The sequence below is a fragment of the Moschus berezovskii genome, chromosome X (assembly GCF_049115385.1).
Source record: "Moschus berezovskii isolate FMDL1 chromosome X, NW_MosBer_1.0, whole genome shotgun sequence".
Lineage (NCBI taxonomy): Eukaryota > Metazoa > Chordata > Mammalia > Artiodactyla > Moschidae > Moschus > Moschus berezovskii.
The window spans coordinates 44486837-44511434 of record NC_142488.1 but is presented as its reverse complement, the minus strand read 5'-3'; the positions used below and the strand labels follow the sequence as shown (position 1 = coordinate 44511434).

At 40.5% G+C, this 24598-nt stretch overlaps 1 protein-coding gene across 1 annotated transcript in view; it reads right to left on the bottom strand.

Moving 5' to 3' along the window:
• Positions 1-24598, bottom strand: part of ZNF674 (zinc finger protein 674) — a 44277-nt gene that overhangs the window by 16688 nt on the left and 2991 nt on the right. The window contains 2 exon segments of the mRNA XM_055438694.2: positions 21824-21921; positions 22220-22365. Of these exon segments, the coding sequence (XP_055294669.2) occupies positions 21824-21921; positions 22220-22365 (244 nt within the window).

Genomic DNA, 24598 nt, shown 5'->3' with positions numbered 1-24598 from the left:
TTAACAACAACAACAGTAAGAATGATACAACAGTTGATATTTATATAGCATTCACTTAGGCACTTTTAAGTACTTTACATATTTTAATTCATTATAAAGTTAGAAAAACATGCAATTGGCAAAGGGAGAAACAAACCAATGGAACAAAATAGACAGCCTTGTAACAGCCCCACACAGATATGGAACTTGACCTCTAGCTGAAATGGTATCCCACACCACTGTAAAAAAGGTTCAGTATGTGGCATGGTACAAGTGGATGTCCACATGAGGAAAAATGGGCAACCAATAGTTCCCTTCTTCATTAATTATGTAAAGTCTAGGCAGATTTTATATATGACTATATATGGCAGAAAGTGAAGAAGAACTAAAGAGCCTGTTGAAGAAAGTGAAAGAGGAGAGTGAAAAAGTTGGCTTAAAACTCAACACTCACAAAGCAAAGATCATGGCATCTGGTCCCATCACTTCATGACAAATAGATGGGGAAACAGTGGAAACAGTGGCTGATTTTATTTTGGGGGGCTCCAAAATCACTGCAGATAGTGACTGAAGCCATGAAATTAAAAGACACTTCTTCCCTGGAAGAAAAGCTACGACCAACATAGACAGCATATTAAAAAGCACAGACATTACTTTGCCAACAAAGGTCCATCTAATCAAAGCTATGGTTTTTCCAGTAGTCATGTATGAATGTGAGAGTTGGACTATAAAGAAAGCTGAGTGCCAAAGAATTGATGCTTTTGAACTGTGGTGTTGGAGAAGACTCTTGAGAGTCCCTTGGGCTACAAGGTGATTAAACCAGTCCATCCTAAAGGAAATCAGTCCTGAATATTCATTGAAAGGACGGATGCTGAAGCTGAAATTCCAATACTTTGGGCATCTGATGCAAAGAACTGACTCACTGGAAAAGACCCTGATGCTGGGAACGATTGAAAGCAGGAGGAGAAGGGGATGACAGAGGATGAGAAGGTTGGATCTTCTCATCACCGACTCAATGGACATGAGTTTGAGTAAACTCCGGGAGTTGGTGATGGACAGGGAAGCATGCTTGCAGTCCATGGGTTCAAAAAGAGTCGGACATGACTGAGTGACTGAACTGACTGAGGCAGATTTTAAGAAAGTAAAATGCAAAATTTGAAATTTTTGGAAGAAAATTACATGACATCTTTATGAGCTCAGTCAGAGAAAAGTTACATGAAATTACACAAAAAGCAAGAACTAAAAAATCAATCAGTTATAAAGAAATTACATTACAAAGAAAACTTCTACTCAGAAAACACCAACAATAACCAAGATGAAGAAAGTATACTAACTAAAAAAAAAAAAAAAGCAGGGACATATGTGTATGTGTAACTGATTCAGTTTGCGGTACCTCTGAAACTCACACAACATTGTAAATCAACTATGCTGCTGCTGCTAAGTCACTTCAGTCGTGTCCGACTCCGTGTGACCCCATAGACGGCAGCCCATCAGGCTCCCCCGTCCCTGGGATTCTCCAGGCAAGAACACTGGAGTGGGTTGCCATTTCCTTCTCCAATGTGTGAAAGTGAAAAGGGAAAGTGAAGTCGCTCAGTCATGTCTGACTCGTAGCGACCCCATGGACTGCAGCCTACCAGGCTCCTCTGTTCATGGGATTTTCTAGGCAAAAAAAAATCAACTATACTCTCCATAAAAAAATTTTAAAAAAGATACTGACTATACACAATCAAAATCGGGACTATGTAAAGAATCTGTATAAAATTGAAAAGACAAATACCCCTAACAAAAACATAAATAAAGGATATGAACAAGTAAGCAACAGAAGAGGAAATCCAGTCCACACCAAATATGAAATGATAAATATCTTTACTTGTAATCAGGGAAACAAAATTTACAGTAAGATACAAATTCGTACTTAACAGATTGCCAAAACATAGAGTGAGCCCATGTATGCATGCGTGCTAAGTTACTCCAGTTGTGTCGGACTCTTTGTTAGTCATGGCCCACCACGCTCCTCTGTCCACAGGATTCTCCAGAAAAGAATACTGAGTAGAGGAGGGAAGAAGACAGCGGAAGAATAGGACGGGGAGACCACTCTCTCCCACACAAATTCATCAAAAGAACATTTGAACGCAGAATGAATTCGACAAAACAACTTCTCAATGCCGGCAGAGGACATCAGGCACCCAGAAAAGCAGCCCATTGTCCTTGAAAGGAGGTAGGAAAAACCATAAAAGATAAAAAGAGAGACAAAAGAGGTAGGGACAGAGCTCCATCCCGGGAAGGGAGGCTTAAAAAAGAGAGAAGTTTCCAAACCCCAGGAAACACTCTCACTGGTGAGTCTCTGGCGAGCCTTGGAACCTCAGAGGGCCACATAACCGGAAAGAAAAAGAAATAAATAATTAAAACCCACAGATTAACCGCCCAACGGTAATTCCCAGCTGAGAAGCAGTGCAGACGCTGTCATCTGCCATTAACAAGGGGGGTGGGGCAGGGAGGAACGGGCTGCAGTGCTTAGAGTAAGGAACCGGCCTGAATGCCGTGAGGGCAATCTGAAAGAGCTAACTTTAGATAGCAAAGCAGACTGTGTGATAGCTACCCCGTGAAAAGGTGAAAAGCCAAAAACAAGAGATCTCTTCAAGAAAATTAGAGATATCAAGGGAACAAAGATAGGCTCGATAAAGGACAGAAATGGTATGGATCTAACAGAAGCAGAAGATATTAAGAAGAGGTGGCAAGAATACACAGAAGAACTGTACAAAAAAGATCTTCACGACCAAGATAATCACGATGGCGTGATCACTCACCTGGAGCCAGACATCTTGGAATGTGAAGTCAAGTGGGCCTTAGAGAGCATCACTACGAACAAAGCTAGTGGAGGTGATGGAATTCCAATTGAGCTATTTCAAAACCTGAAAGACGATTCTGTGAAAGTGCTGCACTCAATATGCCAGCACATTTGGAAAACTCAGCAATGGCCACAGGACTGGAAAATGTCAGTCTTCATTCCAATCCCAAAGAAAGGCAATGCCAGAGAATGCTCAAACTACCACACAATTGCACTCATTTCACACGCTAGTAAAGTCATGATCAAAATTCTCCAAGCCAGGCTTCAGCAATATGTAAACTGTGAATTCCAGATGTTCAAGCAGGTTTTAGAAAAGGCAGAGGCACCAGAGATCCAATTGCCAACATCCGCTGGATCATGGAGAAAGCAACAGAGTTCCAGAAAAACATCTATTTCTGCTTCACTGACTATGCCAAAGCCTTTGACTTTGTGGATCACAAAAAGCTGTGGAAAATTCTGAAAGTGATGGGAATACCAGACGACCTGACCTGCCTCTTGAGAAACCTATATGCAGGTCAGGAAGAACAGTTAGAACTGGACATGGAACAAAGGACTGGTTAGAAATAGGAAAAGGAGTACGTCAAGGTTGTATATTGTCACCCTGCTTATTTAACTTAGATGCAGAGTACATCATGAGGAACGCTGGGATGAAAGAAGCACAAGCTGGAACCAAGATTGCCAGGAGAAACGTCAATAACCTCAGATATGCAGATGACACTACCCTTATGGCAGAAAGTGAAGAGGAACTAAAAGGCCTTTTGATGAAAGTGAAAGAGGAGAGTAAAAAGGTTGGCTTGAAGCTCAACATTCAGAAAACAAAGATCATGGCATCTGGTCCCATCACTTCATGGGAAATAGATGGGGAAACAGTGGAAACAGTGTCAGACTTTATTTTTTTGGGCTCCAAAATCACTGCAGATGCTGATTGCAGCCATGAAATTAAAAGACGCTTACTCCTTGGAAGGAAAGTTATGACCAACCTAGATAGCATATTAAATAGCAGAGACATTACTTTACCAACAAAAGTCCGTTTAGTCAAGGCTATGGTTTTTCCCGTGGTCATAGATGGATGTGAGAGTTGGACTGTGAAGAAAGCTGATCGCCGAAGAATGGATGCTTTTGAAGTGTGGTGCTGGAGAAGACACTTGAGAGTCCCTTGGACTGCAAGGAGATCACACCACTTCATTCTAAAGATCAATCCTGGGTGTTCATTGGAAGGACTGATGCTAAAGCTGAAACTCCCATACTTTGGGCACCTCATGTGACGAGTTGACTCAGTGGAAAAGACTCTGAACCTTGGAGGGATTGGGGGCGGGAGGAGACGGGGACGACAGAGAATGAGATGGCTGGATGGCATCACCGACTCGATGGACATGAGTTTGAGTGAACTCCGGGAGTTGGTGATGGACAGGGAGGCCTGGCGTTCTGTGATTCATGGGGTCGCAAAGAGTCGGACACGACTGAGCAACTGAACTGAACTGAACTGAAGACTCCGCCAGACTCACTCACAGAACAAAGGACTGAGCAGAGTTAGCTGGCTGCAGTTGGCCCATCCCCCACTGAGATAGGCAGGGTAGGGCAGCCAGAGCCGGAAGGGGGCAATCACAGCCTCAGCGAGGTGTCCGATACCAAACTGCAAGCAAGCTTCCTTGCTAACCAAGAATTTTTGGGTTTCTCATCAGTCGACATCAGCCTGAGAAGGTGCGCTGGTTGTACAACAAGAAAACTAAGCGGCAGGGACTGGGGATAAGTTGCAGCGACCACGCTCGTCAAACACCTGGTCACATGAGCTGCTCAGACCGGGGAAGGGCACAAAACGCAGGCCCAACCAAGTCTGACCCTTTGCGGAGTACGGAAGTACCTGAACCTGAGCGGCTTAGACCTGGGATGTGCATGCAACACAGCGCCAGTCTCAGACAGTTCCTGGCAGAGCATCCTAGAGCCTGTACAGGGTAGATTGCAACAGCACACACACCGGGAGTGGGGGCAAACCCAATGTGGCGGAGACACTGCAAGCACTCCCCACAGACGCCAGTGATATTTGTCTGCAGAGTTCCTCCCTCCCCAAAGCACGACTGAACAAGTGAGCCTTAAAAAGTGTCCACCACTGCCCCCTTGAGTCAGGGAAGAAATTAGACACTGAAGAGACTAGCAAAGAGAAGAAGCTAAAACAGAGGGAACCATCTTGGAAGTGACAGTTGGAGAAGTACTGAGGATACTGCAAGAATAAGATGAAAACCAGAGGCAGGAGGTTTAAGTCCAAATCCTGAGAACACCAGAGAACTCCTGACTCCAGGGAACATTAATCAATAGGAGCTCATCAAACGCCTCCATACCTACACTGAAACCAAGCACCACCCAAGGTCAACAAGTTCCAGAGCAAGACATACCACGCAAATTCTCCAACAACACAGGAAAATAGCCCTGAACTTCAATATACAGGCTGCCCAAAGTCACTCCAATCCCATTGACATCTCATAACTCATTACTGGACACTTCATTGCACTCCAGAGAGAAGAAATCCAGCTCCACCCACCAGAACACCGACACAAGCTTCCCTAACCAGGGAACCTTGACAAGCCACCCATCCAACCCCACCCACAGTGAGGAAATTCCACAATAAAGAGAACTTCACAAACTGCCAGAAGACGGAAAGGCCATCCCAAACACAATATAAGCAAGATAAAGAGGCAGAGAAATACCCAGCAAATAAAGGAACAGGATAAATTCCCACCAACCCAAATAAAAGAGGAAGAGATAGGGAACCTACATGATAAAGAATTCCGAAAAATGATAGTGAAAATGATCCAAAATCTTGAAAAAAATTTGGAGTTACAGATAAATGACCTGGAGACAAAGATCGAAAAGATGCAAGAAAGGTTTAACAAGGATCTAGAAGAAATAAAAAAAAGAGTCAATATACAATGAATAAAGCAATAGATGAGATCAGAAACACTCTGGAGGGAACCAACAGTAGAATAATGGAGGCAGAAGACAGAATAAGTTAGAATAGAGAATGGTAGAAATAAATGAAACAGAGAGGGAAAAAAACGAATTAAAAGAAATGAGGACAATCTCAGAGACCTCTACGAAAATGTAAAATGCCCCAACATCCGAATCATAGGAGTCCCAGAAGAAGAAGACAAAGAGAAAGACCATGAGAAAATTCTTGAGGACATAATAGTTGAAAATTTCCCTAAAATGGGGAAGGAAATAATCACCCAAGTCCAAGAATCCCAGAAAGTCCCAAACAGGACAAACCCAAGGCAAAATACCCCAAGACACACAATAAACAAATATCAAACACAAAGAACAAATATTAAAAGCAGCAATGGAAAAGCAACAAATAACACACAAGGGGATCCCCATAAGGATAACAGCTGATCTTTCAATAGAAACTCTTCAGGCCAGGAGGGAATGGCAGGACATACTTAAAGTGATGAAAGAAAATAACCTACAGCCCAGATTACTGTACCCAGTAAGGATCTCATTCAAATATGAAGGAGAAATCAAAAGCTTTACAGACAAGCAAAAGCTGAGAGAATTCGGCATCACCAAACCAGCTCTCCAAAAATGCTAAAGGACCTTCTCTAGACAGGAGACACAGAATGAGTGTATAAACTCGAATCCAAAGCAATGAAGCAAATGGCAATGGGATCATCAGTCAGTTCAGTTCAGATACTTATCAATAATTACCTTAAATGTAAATGGGTTGAATGCCCCAACCAAAAGACAAAGACTGGCTGAATGGATACAAAAACAAGACCCCCATATATGTTGTCTACAAGAGACCCACCTCAAAACGAGGGACACATACAGACTGAAAGTGAAGGGCTGGAAAAAGATATTCCACGCAAATAGAGACCAAAAGAAAGCAGAAGTAGCAATACTCATATCAGATAAAATAGACTTTAAAACAAAGGCTGTGAAAAGAGACAATGGAGGACACTACATAATGATCAAAGGATCAATCCAAGAAGAAGATATAACAATTATTAATATATATGCACCCAATATAGGAACACCGCAATATGTAAGACAATTGCTAAAAAGGTTGAAAAATGAAATTAACAATAACACAATAATAGTGGGAGACTTTAATACCCCACTCACACCTATGGATAGATCAACTAAACAGAAAATTAACAAGGAAACACAAATATTAAATGATACAATAGACCAATTAGAACTAATTGATATCTATAGGACATTTCACCCCAAAACAATGAATTTAACCTTATTCTCAAGCACACACGGAACCTTCTCCAGGACAGATCACAACCTGGGCCATAAATCTAGCATTGGTAAATTCAAAAAAATTGAAATCATTCCAAGTATCTTTTCTGACCACAATGCAGTAAGACTAGATCTCAACTACAGGAGAAAAACTGTTAAAAATTCCAACATATGGAGGCTGAACAACACCTTTCTGAAAAACCAACAAATCATAGAAGAAATCAAACAAGAAATCAAAATATGCATAGAAACGAATGAAAATGAAAACACAACAACCCAAAACCTGTGGGACACTGTAAAAGCAATGCTAAGGGGAAGGTTCATAGCAATACAGGCATACCTCAAGAAACAAGAAAAAGTCAACTAAATAACCTAACTCTACACCTAAAGCAACTAGAAAAGGAAGAAATTAAGAACCCCAAGGTTAGTAGAAGGAAAATAATCTTAAAAATTAGGGCAGAAATAAATGCAAAAGAAAAAAAAAGAGACCATAGCAAAAATCAACAAAGCCAAAAGCTGGTTCTTTGAGAGGGTAAATAAAATTGACAAACCACTAGCCAGACTCATCAAGAAACAAAGGGAGAAAAACCAAATCAATAAAATTAGAAATGAAAATGGAGAGATCAAAAAAGACACCACAGAAATACAAAGGATCATGAGAGACTACTATCAGAAATTATATGCCAATAAAATGGACAACTTGGAAGAAATGGACAAATTCTTAGAAAAGAACAACTTTCCAAAACTGAACCAGGAAGAAATAGAAAATCTTAAAAGACCCATCACAAGCACGGAAATTGAAACCAATCAGAAATCTTCCAGCAAACAAAAGCCCAGAATCTTACGGCTTCCCAGCTGAATAATACCAAAAATTTAGAGAAGAGCTAACATCTATCCTACTCAAACTCTTCCAGAAAATTGCAGATGAAGGTCAACTTCCAAACTCATTCTATGAGGACAGCATCAGCCTAATACCAAAACCTGACAAAGATGCCACAAAAAAAGAGAACTACAGGCCAATATCACTGATGAACACAGATGCAAAAATCCTTAACAAAATTCTAGCAATCAGAATCCAACAACACATTAAAAAGATCATCATCATGACCAAGTGGGCTTTATCCCAGGGATGCAAGGATTCTTCAACATCCGCAAATAAATCAATGTAATACACTGCATTAACAACATGAAAAATAAAAACCATATGATTATCTCAATAGATGGAGAAAAAATTTTTTTCTTTGACAAAATTCAACATCCATTTATGATAAAAATGCTCCAGAAAGCGGGAATAGAAGGAACATACCTCAACATAATAAAAGCTATATATGACAAACCCCCAAAAATACATTATCCTCAATGGTGAAAAACTGTGTTTCCCCTAAAGTCAGGAACAAGACAAGGGTGCCCACTCTCACCACGATTATTCACCATAGTTTTGGAAGTTTTGGCCACAGCAATCAGAGCAGAAAAAGACATAAAAGGAATCCAAATTGGAAAAGAAGATGTAAAACTCTCACTGTTTGCAGATGACATGATCCTCTACACAGAAAACCCTAAAGACTCTACCAGAAAATTACTAGAGCTAATCAATGAATATAGTAAATTTGCAGGATATAAAATCAACACACAGAAATCCCTTGCATTCCTATACACTAATAATGAGAAAATAGAAACAGAAATTAAGGAAACAATTCCATTCACTGTTGCAACGAAAAGAATAAAATACTTAGGAATATATCTACCTAAAGAAACAAAAGACCTATATATAGAAAACTATAAAACACTGGTGAAAGAAATCAGAGAGGACACTAATAGATGGAAAAATATACCGTATTCATGGATTGGAAGAATAAATATTGTGAAAATGAACATATTACCCAAAGTAATTTATAGGTTCAATGCAATCCCTATCAAGCTACCAACGGTATTTTTCACAGAGCTAGAACAAATAATTTCACAATTTGTATGGAAATACAAAAAACCTCGTATATCCAAAGCAATCTTGAGAAAGAAGAATGGAACTGGAGGAATCAACCTGACGGACTTCAGGCTCTACTACAAAGCCACAGTCATCAAAACAGTATGGTACTGGCAGAAAGACAGAAATATAGATCAATGGAACAAAATAGAAAGCCCAGAGATAAATCCAAGCACCTATGAACACCTTATATTTGACAAAGGAGGCAAGAATATTCAATGGAAAAAAGACAATCTCTTTAACAAGTGGTTCTGAAAAACTGATCAACCACTTGTAAAAGAATGAAACTAGAACACTCCCTAACACCATACACAAAAATAAACTCAAAATGGATTAAAGATCTAAATATAACACCAGAAACTATAAAACTATAAAACTCCTAGAGGAGAACATAGGCAAAACACTCTCCAACATCAACAGCAGGATCCTCCGTTACCCATCTCCCAGAATACTGGAAACAAAAGCAAAAATAAACAAATGGGACCTAATTAAAATTAAAAGCTTCTGCACAGCAAAGGAAACTATAAGCCAGATGAAAAGACAGCCTTCAGAATGGGAGTAAATAGTAGCAAATGAAGCAACTGACAAAGAATTTATCTTAAAAATATACAAGCAACTCCTGCAGCTCAATTCCAGAAAAATAAATGACCCAATCAAAATATGGGCCAAAGAAGTAAACAGACATTTCTCCAAAGAAGACATACAGATGGCTATCAAATACATGAAATGATGCTCAACATCACTCATAATCAGAGAAATGCAAATAAAAACCACAATGAGGTACCATTTCACTCCAGTCAGAATGGCTGCTATCCAAAGTCTACAAGCAATAAATGCTGCAGAGGGTGTGGAGAAAAGGGAACCTTCTTACACTGTTGGTGGGAAGGCAAACTATTACAACCACTATGGAGAACAGTGTGGAGATTCCTTACAAAACTGGAAATAGAACTGCCATACGACCCAGCAATCGCACTCCTGGGCATACACACCGAGGAAACCAGAATTGAAAGAGACACATGTTCTCCAGTGTTCATCACAGCACTGTTTATAATAGCCAGGACATGGAAGCAACCTAGATGTCCACATGAAGACGAATGGACAAGAAAGTTGTGGTACATATACACAATGGAGTATTACTCAGCCATTAAAAAGAATACATTTGAATCGATTCTAATGAGGTGGATGAAAATGGAGCCTATTATACAGAGTGAAGTAAGCCAGAAAGAAAAACACCAAATCAGTATACTAACACATATATGTGGAATTTAGAAAGAAGGTAACGATAACCCTATATGTGAAGTGAAGTGAAGTCAAGTTGCTCAGTTGTATCCGACTCTTTGCGACCCCATGGACAGTAGCCGACCAGGCTCCTCCCTCCATGGGATTCTCCAGGCAAGAGTACTGGAGTGGGTTGCCATTGCCTTAAGACAGCAAAAGAGACACAGATGTATAGAACTGTCTTTTAGACTCTGTGGGAGAGGGTGAGGGTGGGATGATTTGGGAGAATGGCATGAAAACATGTATATTATCATATGTGAAACGAATCGCCAGTCCAGGTTCGATGCATGATACAGAATGCTCAGGGCTGGTGTACTGGGATGAACCAGAGGGATGGGATATGGAGGGAGGTGGGAGGGGGGTTCAAGATGGCTACACATGTACACCCCGGGGCAGATTCATGTCAATGTATGGCAAAACCAATACAATAATGCAAAGTAATTAGCCTCCAATTAAAATAAATAAATTAAAATAAAAAAGAATACTGGAGTGGGCTGCCATGCCCTCCTCCAGGGAATATTCCGGACACAGGAATTCAAACCTGCATCTCTTATGTCTCCTGAATTGGCAGGCGGGTTCTTTACCACTAGTGCCACCTGGGAAGCCAAAGGAGTGTGCCCATACTACAATTCTATATAGAGAGAACAGTGCTATCATTGTAAAAAGTTCTCTTGGGCAGCACTGGTCTAAATCATGCATTGTCTGTATAATCAGTTTGGCTGCATAAGGTTACAGAGCTTTGAATTTTTACACTGATGCTTCCTGTTCAAAACCAGAAGTTTCAGATATTTCAGAAGCTACATCTGCCACCCAGTTGCAATCCATGCTCTGAAGGAACTGGCTTAACATTATATCAATACAGCTCTTTGCAGGCCATCTGCTTTGAAAAACCGTTGGTAGAGCCCTTTATTTTTACCAACAATCTCCACTTCTCTTGCCCACATATCAAGATTCAACAATGATCTGTTCACATGGATCAAGGTGATACTAATTTGAGGGGAGGGGTGAGGAGGCAGCTCCACTGTAAATTGGGAAATAGCAGTGACTTTTTTTCTTAGTTAGATTCCAGCCTGGGGCTTTCTAAATAAACACTGCAGAAGTAGTAACAGCATGCTGACTATAGCTGTGTGTGTATGCTTGGTCGCTCAGTCGTGTCCAACTCTTTGCGATCCTATGTACTCTAGCTGCCGGGTTCCTCCTGTTTATGGAACTTTCCAGGCAAGAAAACTGGAGCAAGTTGTTATTTCCTCCTCTGGGGATCTTCCCAACCCAGGGATCAAACGTCTCTTGTGTCTCCTGCACTGGCAGGCAGATTCTTTACCACTGAGCCACCTGGGAAGCCCAACTATAGCTAATAATACTGTATTGTGTATTTGAATGTTGCTAAGAGAGTGAATCTTAAAAGTTCTCACCACAAGAAAATAAAACATTAAAAACAAAACCCTACTCATTTCAAAGGCTGGTAATAAAATACTACCAAGTGCTTTTGCAGTCCAGAGACCTTTGCAGGACTTAAAGGAGTAAGTCAAAACCACTTGGAGTCCCTCTGTAGTAAGACACCTTACAAGTAGGAGTAAAAAAAATAAAAGTAGGAGTATTCAGGTTTAAGAAGCTGAGGAAGAAACCTTCAGACAGAGCTGTTGGAAAGCGGTGGCATTTTCTCTCTCACACAATATGGGCAGGAGGAGTACTTTTGGCCCAGCCCTAATCTAGTAAGGATAACTTCAAGGAGACAATCTGCTTGATATATGTCCACTAGAGTCTGGGGGACACCTGGGACTTGGCACCTGGTTTGCGGCTAGAAAACTCTACAGGTGACAGGCAGGTTGTGGCAGTCTGTGGCCACAGAAAAGAGGTTGAATTCGGTGGTGGGGGGGAGGTGATGAAGAGATCAAGGCCCCATCACACAGACACACATTCCACAAGCTAGATGTGGACCCTCTGGATAGAAACAGAGTTGGGTTACTTTGGAGAGGGGGCTTTCTCCTAGCATCAAGGTGACCTCAGCAAAAAGAGACTGGATGTCTATGACGGTGCTGTTTGATGAGGGCAAGAAGGAGATATATCAAATAACTTGCTGGAAAACAGGCACCACCTATATTGAGGGAACTGCAATCAAGGGCCCTAGCTGGGGCATCTCCAAAGAAACCATAAACATACCAGTTTGTGTGTACTCAGTCGTGTCCAACTCTTTGTGACCCTATGGACTGAAGTCCACCAGTATCCTCTGCCCATGGGGATTCTCCAGGCAAGAATACTGGAGTGGGCTGCCATCGGGGTGCCATTTCCTCCTCCAGGGGATCTTCCTGACCCAGGGATTGAACCTGTGTCTCTTATGTTTCCTGCATTGGCAGGTGGGTTCTTTATCACTAGTGCCACTTGGGAAGCCCAAAACATACCAGGGACAGAAAGAAATAGGTCTCTAGAATCTGCCACATGCAGAGGGTGTCAATATCAGATTATATCTTTATCAGTTAGGGCAAACTATTTTTGTCTTAACTCCCTCCTTCTTCACTTGCTTCACCCAAGGAGTCAGAGATGGCCTAGTTGGTGATTCGGTCAGTGGCAGGGGGATGGGGGGGAGAGTGGAGTAAAGAAAGAAAAAGCTGAGCATGCTTCCTTTGGTACTAAAAGCTTCTAGCCTGAAGCACTGAAAGAGGCATTAGCTGGGGGGAGAGATTTCCCTTTTAATGAAGTTCATGGTTTTCACTTCTACACGTGATTACTTTTATAAAACTAAGATGAGACTACCACAGACCCTCAGAAATTAAAAGCATAATAAGGAAATAATTATGAACAATTTTATGCAAATAAACTTGCCAACTTAGGTGAAATGGACAAACTCCTTGAAAGGACACAAGTTACCAAAGTTTGTTCATGAAGAAATAATCTGAATAATCCAGTATCTATTAAAGAAATTGACACTGTAGTTTAATGCCTTCTTATAAAGAAAACTCCAGGCACAGATGACTTCACTGGGGAATTCTATCAAACATTTAAGAAAGAAATTACACCAATTTCATACAAATTCTCCCAAAGAACTAAAGAGGGAAGGGAATACTTCCCAGATCGTTCTATGACTTCACTGTCTTGATTCTGGTGATAGATTCTTGTGTGTTTACATGTTAAAACTTATCAAATTATACACTCTAAATTCATGCAGTTTCTTGTATATTTCTTATATATTGTGGTATAATACAGAGAGGCTGAAACAGCTAAATCAGTTCTTAGAGGCAGTCATAGGATTCACAATACTTAGACAAGGAAGCTATCAAATGAATTATCTAAGCTTCTACCTTATGAAACTAGGAAAAGAGAAAATTAAATTCAAAATAGCAAGAAGATAGAAATAATAAAGATAAAAGCAAGAATGAATGAAATTAAGGTTTCCATTTCTAAGCACAATGGAGTATGTCTACTACAGCCCCTCTCCTACTGATTATTACAACTAAGAACTCTGGACAAAATATGTAAAGCAGCTATGCAGGATTCTGACAAGTTAAAAGCAAAAACAAAGCAGGCAGACTCTGAAGGTGAGTCAAAAACTGAAGAAGCAGCCTGTATACCAGGGCATTTCTTTTTAGTCCCCATTCTTTTTCACAAGACTCTGTCCAAATGGTATATAAACCTCCAGAAGTCCTGAGCTCATCCAAGCAAAAGCCTCACACCAAAGCTTAAAGAATTGAACTAAAGTAATATTTCAACCACAGCTCAGTCTGAGACTAACACCTGAGTGACAAATACATGGAGACAACCATGAAGCAGGCCAGCAAAGGTTCTGAAAACTGCACAAAGACTTAAACCATCACTCAAGTCTCAAATTAACCCCTGAATGGTGCATACACAAAGAAAAGCCTTTGAACACCACATTGATTAGAATCAATACCCACAGAGGGCAACACAAAACCAGTGATATGAATCTAACTAGGTTTATTAAATGTAAGATTAAAAGCAACAAAACAATCACCACTATCTAGGATAGAATCCAAAATCATTCAAGATAGCAAACAACTAGCAAAATGTGACCAATTCTCAAGAGAAAAGATAACCAACAGATGTCAGATGCTGAAAATACCAAAGACATTTTAAGTAGCTATGGAAACAGCTCTATGAGGCAGACACACTTGAAGTGAATGGATAAACAGAAGTTCTCAACTTAGATACAGAAACTATTTTAAAAAATGGAAATTTTAGAACTAAAAAAGATAGTATCTAAATCAGAAAGACAAACAAACTAACACCTGAAGTGAATTGAGCAGCAAAATGGAGACGAGAGAGGAAAGAGTCAATGAACTTGGAGTTAAACTGACAGAAATGATCCAACCTGCCAATATGAAGAATAGACACAAAAAGACTGAGAAAAATAAAAGAAAGAAATACAGCATCAGGTATCCATGGGACAGTATCAGAAGGTCCAACATTCACATCATTGGAGTCCTCCAAGGAAATGAGACTAGTGCAGAACAAAAGGTCTGAAGAAATAATGGCCAAAAAAGTCCCAACTTTAGAAAAAGACATAAAATGACAGATTCGAGATGCTCAGCATAGCAGAAACAACATAAACTGACAGAAACACCCAGGAATATTACAGTCAAATATCTGGAAAGCAAAGTTAAAACAAAATATCTTGAATGTAGTCAGTAAAAAAAAAAAAAAGCACACTGTATATGAATCAATTATTCAAATGACTGTGAGGTTCTCATCAGAAACAATGAAGGTCAGATGATACTGGAACTTCTTAAAATTACTAAAGGCAAAAAAATATCAACCCACAACTCTACACTGAAGCAAAGAGATTTTGTCATCAGATTTGTTCTAAGAAAAATGAAACAGGATCTTCTGCAGGGTGGATGGGAAGACCAACAGAAATGATAAAATATCTGGGTAACAATAAAAAAATGGGCCAATGAACCAAACAGACATTTCTCCAAAGAAGACATACAGATGGTTAATAAACACATGAAAAGACGCTCAACATCACTCATTATCAGAGAAATGCAAATCAAAACCACAGTGAGGTACCATCTCACCCCAATCAGAATGGCTGCTATCAAAAAGACTACAAACAATAAATGCTGGAGAGGGTGCAGAGAAAAGGGAACCCTCTTACACTGTTGGTGGGAATGCAAACTAGTACAGCCACTATGGAGAACAGTGTGGAGATCCCTTAAAAAACTGGAAATAGAACTGCCATACGACCCAGCAATTCCACTGATGGGTATACACACTGAGGAAACCAGAATTGAAAGAGACACATGTCCCCCAGTGTTCATCGCAGCACTGTTCACCATAGCTAAGACATGGAAGCAACCTAGATGTCCATCAGCAGTGGAATGGATAAGAAAGCTATGGTACATATACACAATGGAGTATTACTCTGCTATTAAAAAGAATGCATTTGAATCAGTTCTAATGAGGTAGATGAAACTGGAGCCTATTATACACAGTGAAGTAAGTCAGAAAGAAAAACACCAATAGAGTATACTAACGCATATATATGGAATTTAGAAAGATGGTAACGATTACCCTATATGCGAGACAGCAAAAGAGACACAGATGTAAAGAACAGACTTTTGGAGTGTGGGAGAAGGAGAGGGTGGGATGATTTGAGACATTGAAACATGTATATTACCATATGTGAAATAGATCGCCAGTCCAGGTTCGATGCATGAGACAGGGCACTCAAGCCAGTGCACTGGGATGATCCTGAGGGATGGGATACAGAGGGAGGTGGGAGGAGGGTTTAGGATGGGGGACACATATGCACCCATGGCCGATTCATGTGAAAGTATGGAAAAAACCACTACAATATTGTAAAGTAATTAACCTCCAATTAAAATAAATTAATTCCAAAAACATTAACAGTTAAAATTTTTTTTAATGTTTTTGGCATTGTGCTTTCTACCATTTATTAAATAAACATTTTAGAAAAATTAAAAAATTTAAAAAAATTAATTAACAACACCAGAAAAAAAAAAAAAGCATCTGGGTAAATATACAGAATTGGCTTCCCTGGTAGCTCAGCAGTAAAGAATCTACCTGCAATACAGGAGCCTTGCAGAAGACACAGGTTCAATCCCTGCAAGATCCCCTGGAGAAGGAAATGGCAACCCATTCCAGGATTCTTGCCTAGAAAATCCCATGGACAGAGAAGCCTGGTGGGTTACAGTCCATGAAGTTGCAAAAAAGAAATACAGGCTATTTTTCTCCTTTTGAATTCTTTAAGATATGCTTGACAGTTATGGATACAATACATTTGAAACCTATAGCATAACATAAAGCTATAAACTTTCTACATATGACTTGAAGTCTTAAAATATAACTATATATGGTGAAAGGGTTAATGAAGTATGTATCTCTTAATTGCTAGAGCAACCACTAAATTAAAAAAAAAACACAAAGGAGATACTGACAAAAAGCAAATAGGTGTGTTTAAAATGAAATATTTAAATTGCAGTTGCATTCCCTATGCAAGACCTATGCACTCAAAACTACCAAATATTACTGAGATACTGAGATAAATTTTTATAAACCTAAATAAATTGAGAGATATACTATGTTTGTGAATTAGAAGATTCAATAGTCTTAGTATTTCAATGATCCACAGACTTAATGTAATCCCAAACAAAACCCCTGTAGGTTTTCATGCAGAAATTGGCAAGCTGATTTTAAAATTTATATGAAAATATCAAGGACCAAAACATTATGAAAAGAACAAAGTTGGAAGATTCACTGTACCTGATGTGAACATGTAGGCTACAGTAATTAAGATAGTGCCGTACTGGCAGACAGATCAATGCATATGTGCTCAACTGTTTTTGATAAGGGTACCAAGGTAAGTCAATGGAGAAGAGACAGTCTTCTAAAAAATGCTGCTTGAACAATTAAATATGCATATGCCCCCCAAAAAAGGAAAACAATGACCCTTAACTCGTACCAGGTAAAAATATTCATCTCATTATTGGCCATGGGCCTAAATATAAGTGAAAGTGAAAGTCACTCAGTTGTGTCCAACTCTTTGCTACCCCATGGACTATACAGTCCATGGAATTCTCTAGGCCAGAATACTGCAGTGGGGAGCCTTTCCCTTCTCCAGGGGATCTTCAAAACCCAGGGATCGAACCCAGGTCTTCTGCGTTACAGGCGGATTCTTTACCAACTGAGCCACAAGGGAAGCCCAAGAATACTGGAGTGGGTAGCCTATCCCTTTTCCAGCAGATCTTCCTGACCCAGGAATCAAACCGGGGTCTCCTGCATTGCAGGTAGATTCTTTACCAACTGAGCTATCAGGGAAGTCTGATAAATATAAGAGCTAACATTATAAATCCTCTGAAATAAAAATATGAGAAAATCTCTGTTACCTTGTGTTAGAGAATTCTTATACAGGGTATAACAGCATGAACTGTAGAAGAAAAATTTGATAAAGTGGACTTTATCAAAATTAAAAATGTCTTTTTTGGGAAAGACACTGTTAAGATAAAAACAAGCCACAGCATGGGAGTAAAGACTTGGAAAACACATAGTGATAGAGGGCTTGCATCCAGAATATATAAAGAACTCTCACAATTTAATAATAACAAAAATGGCAAAAGATTATAAGAAATAGTTCACCAAAGATATATAGATGACAAACAAAAGAACATAAAAAGATGCTGAATATCAGTTATTGGAAAAATGCAAATTAATAGCACAATGAGCTACTCTTACACAGCGTCTAGAAAGACTAACAATACTAATAATACCAAGTGCTGGCAAGAGAACAAAACACTGGAACTCTTATATGTATTGCTGATAGGCATCCAAAATGGTACAGTTACACTGTAAAACAGTTTGGTAGTGTCTTGTGAAGTTAAACATACACTTAACACAGACCAAGCAATCCCACTCTATTTACCCCAGAAATATGAAAACATATGCCCACAGAAATGCCTAAACATCAGTGTGTTCATACCAGCTTCTTTCATAATAACCAAAAATAAGAAAAAATTCAAAAGTGCATAACTTGGTCTATGGTAAGCAAGTGGAATATCATTTGACTACAGAAAAGAACAGACTGTTGAAACATGTCACAACATGAATGAACCTAAAAAGCATTAAGGTAAATGAAAGAAGCAAGATGCATAAGGCTATATACTATAAGATTCATTTATATAACATTCTAGAAAAAAACAAAACTAGAAGAAACAAGATAGGATGTGAGAGTAGGGTAGAAGTTTAATTGTAAAGAGGAACAAGGGAATGGTTTAGGGGAATGAAAGTGTCCAATAGCTTGACTGTGGTGGTATTTAAATGACTATATATTTGTCAATATATACAGAACTGTACACTTAAGAGAGGTGAACTTCACGGTATATAAATTATACCTCAATAACCCAAACCTCATTTTCAAGAAGAGACTGTAGTTACATATATCGTGACAGTACATGGAAAATGCATCTGGAAATTACATTAAAACATTACCACATACAACCCACTATCATATTGTGCTAGTTTTGCATTTCCTTTTATGAAAATACCTGTTAAACATTAAGGATAGAAAAAATACTAAGAAATATTTAATTCTAGTTAATGACATGCCTGTGGGAGTATTTAGTTGTGAAGTGCACTGATGTCCACAACTTACTTTGAAATGCATTCCACAAACAAAAAAAGGGAGCTTGATGGAAGAAGAGAGGAATTAGCACACAGATAGGCATAAAGCAAATACAGCAAAACATTCATTGTAGAATCTAAATGGTATTACATGGATGTTCAAACTATAATTATTTTGCTTGTTTTGTCTGAAAAATTTTATAATAAAATGTTGAAGGGAAAAAGATGCTGATACAGAACAGCAAAGTAAACCCAAAGAAGTAGAAATGGAAATAAATGTAAAAGGAGAAATCAACAAAATGGAAAACACAATAAAGAAAATTAACAAAGGTAAAAGTTCTTTCTGTGAAAAGCTCAACAAATTGAAAATAATAAATATGACAGCAAGGCTACTCTTGATATGTGGATCTTGACAGAAGATGTTTATTATCTCAGAACAATCCGAGAATTTATGAGATATGTCAGAGATTTCATCCAGGGCCCAGAGGAGAATATAAGCCCTGAAGTAGCTTGAAGAATGGAGGAATGGGAGAAGAGAACCAAGCTATCCAGTAGTGAGGCTGTGCGCTCTTATTTACTATCCCATCTGACCCATGCTCCTGGGTGACAGCCTTGCTAAGTCTCACAGTCCTTTGAACCTCTGTCAGCAGACATTTAAAGCAATGAATCTGAACTAGATGTGGGTATCAGAACTATCTGGAATATTACAACGCACATAACTAGGCCTCCACAGATGATACACCTCTGGTTGACAACCATTACATTAAACAAATATTCTATATGGCTAACAACAATAATACAAAGAGTGATAACATATATTGAGAACTTCCTTTATTCCAAGGCACTTTTTTTTGGTGCTTGATATTTATCAACTCATTAAATTCTGTCAGTCCTGTAAGTTCTAGCATTTAGCCCCATTCTACAAACAGGCAAAGAGCGGCTAAGTCACGTGTACAAAGTGACAGCTTGTGAGTGAAGAAGCTAGAATCTGAATCTAGGCTGTGAGCTCCAAAGTCCAAGCTCTTCACCACTGGGCTATGGAAAAATAACAAACCTCATTCCTTTGTCCCAGTCCAAAACAATCAAAGCAACACTTACTTAGTGCCTCTACAGCCCCACACCTAGATGAATGAGAATAAGATGTGGACTCTTGCCTCTAGGGGTTTGTGTTCCAGGTAGAAAATTAAGCCACAGGCATTTGGCTATGGTTTAAAGAAAGTTACCAACTGGAATGCAAAAACAGAAGCTTAGCTATGTTGTTGAAAGTTATAAGGATAGCCAACAAAGAAAGAAAAAATAAAAATTTAACGAACATTGGGAAGTGCTGCAGAGCAGAAGATCAAAGTTAATTGAACTAAATCCTTATTTTTCATAGGAGGAAAAGCGAACTGAGAAATGCAGGTGTGAAGGTATTCCCTGGACCTTTGGAGATGCTCATCAGAGGAATCAGAAACCTTGAAAAGAAGCTGCCCTTGGAGGTGTGATTGGGAACGCACTGAGATTACTTCATATCCCAGACTGTTCTGCACACTCAGACTCAACATAGGAAATGTGACTTCAAAGGGTGGAAGCTGCCTTTGAGACTATGCTTCCTCCTTCCACAATTAATATTGAAATAAGAATGAGACTCAATTCCTAGAAACACTGGAAGCAGGAAAAAGCAGGCCATCAGCAGACCAGAAACCCTGATGAATCTCTATGGAGCAGCAGATACAGGACTGATTGAAAAAGAGTAAATTGTAGGCCAAAATATCCCTGGGAGAAGGTTCAGGGATGCTCTGAGAGGGTGCACCTGCCAAACAGGAGTGGGCTCTGGGGAAGCCATCTAGAGAGTCACTTGGAATCAGCTGGGCCCGTCTGACTACAGCTGCAGCCATGAAACAAATCTCTGAACAGCTGCTGAAAAGCAGATGCAGATTCAATAAAGCTGAAGTGGATCCCAAATCTGCACTTCTACTCTGAGCCCAGGCTGCTGGTCCATGGAGTGCAGTGAAGGGTAACAGTGCTCTAGACAGACTTCAGGAGGGGCCACTGAGTGGCTACCAACAGCAGGAGAGAAAAAGACGAAGACCAATGTCTCAAGATTTTCTCGGTCACCACAAGGGACCCTGAGCAAAAACAAACAAATAAACAGGAAAGCAGACAGTGCTCACTGAAGCATGCCGCTGTGGAAGTAATATGCTCTCAGGTTTATTTATTTTAATAAATAGAGATAAGACAAAAGAGTTGAGCGGGAGGGAAGTATTGATAAGAGGAGGAAACTGACAACAGGTGGAATCAAGTCAGATTTGGAATGGTCTGAGAGAAATAAGCAAACAGAAACCTGTGTGAAGTTGACACTGTCTAGTCTCAAAGTGAGAGCAGACAAGGACACGGTGGTACCTGGCCTGGTAGAGCTGAAGGTCACTAAGCAAAGCTCTTTTGTCCATCCCAACTCCAATAAATCAATAAACCAGGCAGGATAATTTCCCTGAGGTAAAAGACACTGCATTTCAGACTTTGAGGGCCCACAATACGCCAAATAAAGAGGAAACATCATCCTTCCATCTGCTTGGCTTCTGATGAACATGTGCATACCCAAGAGAGAAGGTTTAACAGCTTTCAGATAGGAGGAGGAAGAGGAAAGAAACAAACCTGGGCACATCTCCCTATACTGGAAATGCTAGAAGGTGGGGACAGGATCGAGAGAACAATAGCAGCCACCTCTGTCTGAACCCCAAGAATAAGGGGCTGCAGAGGGGTGGCAGGTGGGGCATCATGTAGCTATCACAGCAGCTCATTCCATCAGCCCTGAGTTGTGTCCCCAAGCCTGGGGTTTCTGAGACAAGTTCCTGGGCATGCCACTGAGACCAAGATCTCCCTGACCCGTGAAGGTCCCCTTGCCTGGCCCAGCTGGCCTGGTATGGGCTCACCTGGACAGCTCCAAATCAGGCTTTCTCCAGCTTCCATCCTGGCCTCCTCTTCTCCTTGTCCCAACCTGAAGATCCAATGTGGCTGGGCCACAGGGTATCTTGTTGAGGGGAAATGACAGAGGACTTGGTTATGAACATCTGCAGCATTCCAGAACCAAGGCCCATCCTGGCAGGGCGGGGATGGTCTGGCCTTGGTGACTGCCCCATGAGCCCAGCCAGTGGGCCCTCAGTGCAGACCATCCACAGAGAAGGCGAGAGCATGACCATCCTGGGCAGGGTGAGAACGCCATTAGGAATTCCTGACCGGGAGCCTGAGGCCCAACTCATTCAGGGCCCAGACACCCCTGAGCTGCAACAGCCCAGAGAGGGAGACACGAGGGGGTGTGTTCCAGTCACCCTGTGGAGGGTTCCTCACCAACAGAGACCAGGTGGCTGTAGTTCTCCAGCATGACATCCCTGTGGAGGTTCTTCTGAGCAGTGTCCAGCTGCTGCCACTCCTCCTGGGTGAAGTCCACAAACACCTCCCTGAAGGTCAATGTTTCCTGCAACAACACACTTCTCCTTAGCCCACTGTCACAACAAGGGTGGGGGGCAGAGTTGGGGGGCAGGGCACTGGCATCCCTCTACCCAGAGGGTAGAGGCCAGAGATGTTGCTAAATATCCTCCAATGCACATGGCACCCCTCCACAACATAGCATTACCTGACCCAAAGGTCAAGAGTGCTGAGGTGAGAAAAGTTAAGGTTGATCAAACACAGTGAAATGGAATGGCCACAGAAAGGACTAGAATGTGCTGTAATATGTGAAAAGGAAGAAAATAAAAGAAAGGGGGATTCTTCCATCGATACAAATAAATATGCACACATGATTTCTGGCAGCATGCATGAAATATGAAGGAGATACGGAAACAGGGTAAGAAGGAAAATTATTTGTCACCTTTTGTTGAACAAAGTGTTTGTTTGAATGTTTTACCATAGGTACAGAGTACTTTTTTAAAAAATGCTCAATTCAATTTACTAATGCTCTATTCAGAACACATTTTTAGAATTTCCACATCCATATTCTTAAATAAAAGTGGTATTTCAATTTTTACTTTTCTGTAGCATCTTCCTCGAATTTAGGTGACATCATAGCATGAACTGGATTCTTCCTAACCTTTCAACAACAGCCTGGAAGAGTTGAACACAGAAATTATCTGGTATTTAAAATTTTGTGAATGTACCAGGATTTGGGAAAGCAAATTTAAAGTGTGAATATCTTTGGTTCAAAAATTCTTCCAGGTGTACTCTCCATAAATACCTGTACTAACGGGCCAACATATACATAGAAAGTGGTTCATGAGGCACTGTTTACAATAGAAAAATAAAAAACCCAAATATTTGTGAAGAGAGAAATAATTAAATGAGACATCCTTACCACGAAAGAGGAATTGAAACAGTTTCTATGTACTGATGGGGAACAACACATAATATAATCAAGTGGGAAAAGCAAGATGGGTATAGGGGTGTGATGGCATTTGAGAAAAAACACACATTACATGTACCTCCGCTGCTGCTGCTAAGTCACTTCAGTCGTGTCCGACTCTGTGCGACCCCATAAACGGCAGCCCACCAGGCTTCTCCGTTCCTGGGATTCTCTAGGCAAGAACACTGGAGTGGGTTGCCATTTCCTTCTCCAATGCATGAAAGTGAAAAGTGACAGTGAAGTCGCTCAGTCCTGTTGGACTCTTCGAGACCCCATGGACTGTAGCCTAGCAGGCTCCTCCGTCCATGGGATTTTCGAGGCACAAGTACTGGAGTGGGTTACCATTTCCCTCTCCAACATGTACCTCTATTTTTAGTTAATTAAACTGAAGTAAATACCCCACGTCCAACAGGCAGTGGCTGCGCGGGCGCAGGAGGGCCGAGAGGAGCTACTTAGCATTCAAGGTCAGGAGGGGCAGCCTTGAGGAGATACCCCTCGTCCAAGGTAAGGTACAGCAGCTGCACTTTGCTGGAGCGGCTGTGAAGAGATTTTCCACGACCAAGGTAAGAGAAACCCAAATAAGACGGTAGGTATTGCTAGGGGGCATCAGAGGGCAGACACACTGAAATCATAATCACAGGAAACTAGTCGATCTGATCACATGGACCACAGCCGAATGTGGTCCACTGGAGAAGGGAATGGCAAACCACTTCAGTATATTTGCCTTGAGAACCCCATGAACAGTATCAAAGGGCAAAATGATAGGATACTGAATGAGGAATTCCCCAGGTCGGTAGGTGCCGAGTATGCTACTGGAGCTCAGTGGAGAAATAACTCTAGAAGGAATAAAGGTATGGAGCAAAAGCAAAACCAATACCCAGCTGTGGATGTGACCAGTGATAGAAGTAAGGTCCAGTGCTGTAAAGAGCAATATTGCATAGGAACCTGGAATATTAGGTCCATGAATCAAGGTAAATTGGAAGTGGTCAAACAGGAGATGGCAAGAGTGAACATAGACATTCTAGGAATCAGTGAATTAAAATGGACTGGAATGGGTGAATTTAACTCGGATGACCATTATATCTACTACTGTGGGCAGGAAACCCTTAGAAGAAATGGAGTAGCCATCATGGTCAACAAAAGAGTCCGAAATGCAGTACTTGGATGCAGTCTTAAAAATGACAGAATGATTTCTGTTCGTTTCCAAGGCAAACCATTCAATATTACAGTAATCCAGGCCTATGCCCCAACCAGTAATGCTGAAGAAGCAGAAGTTAATCGGTTCTATGAAGACCTACAAGACCTTTTAGAG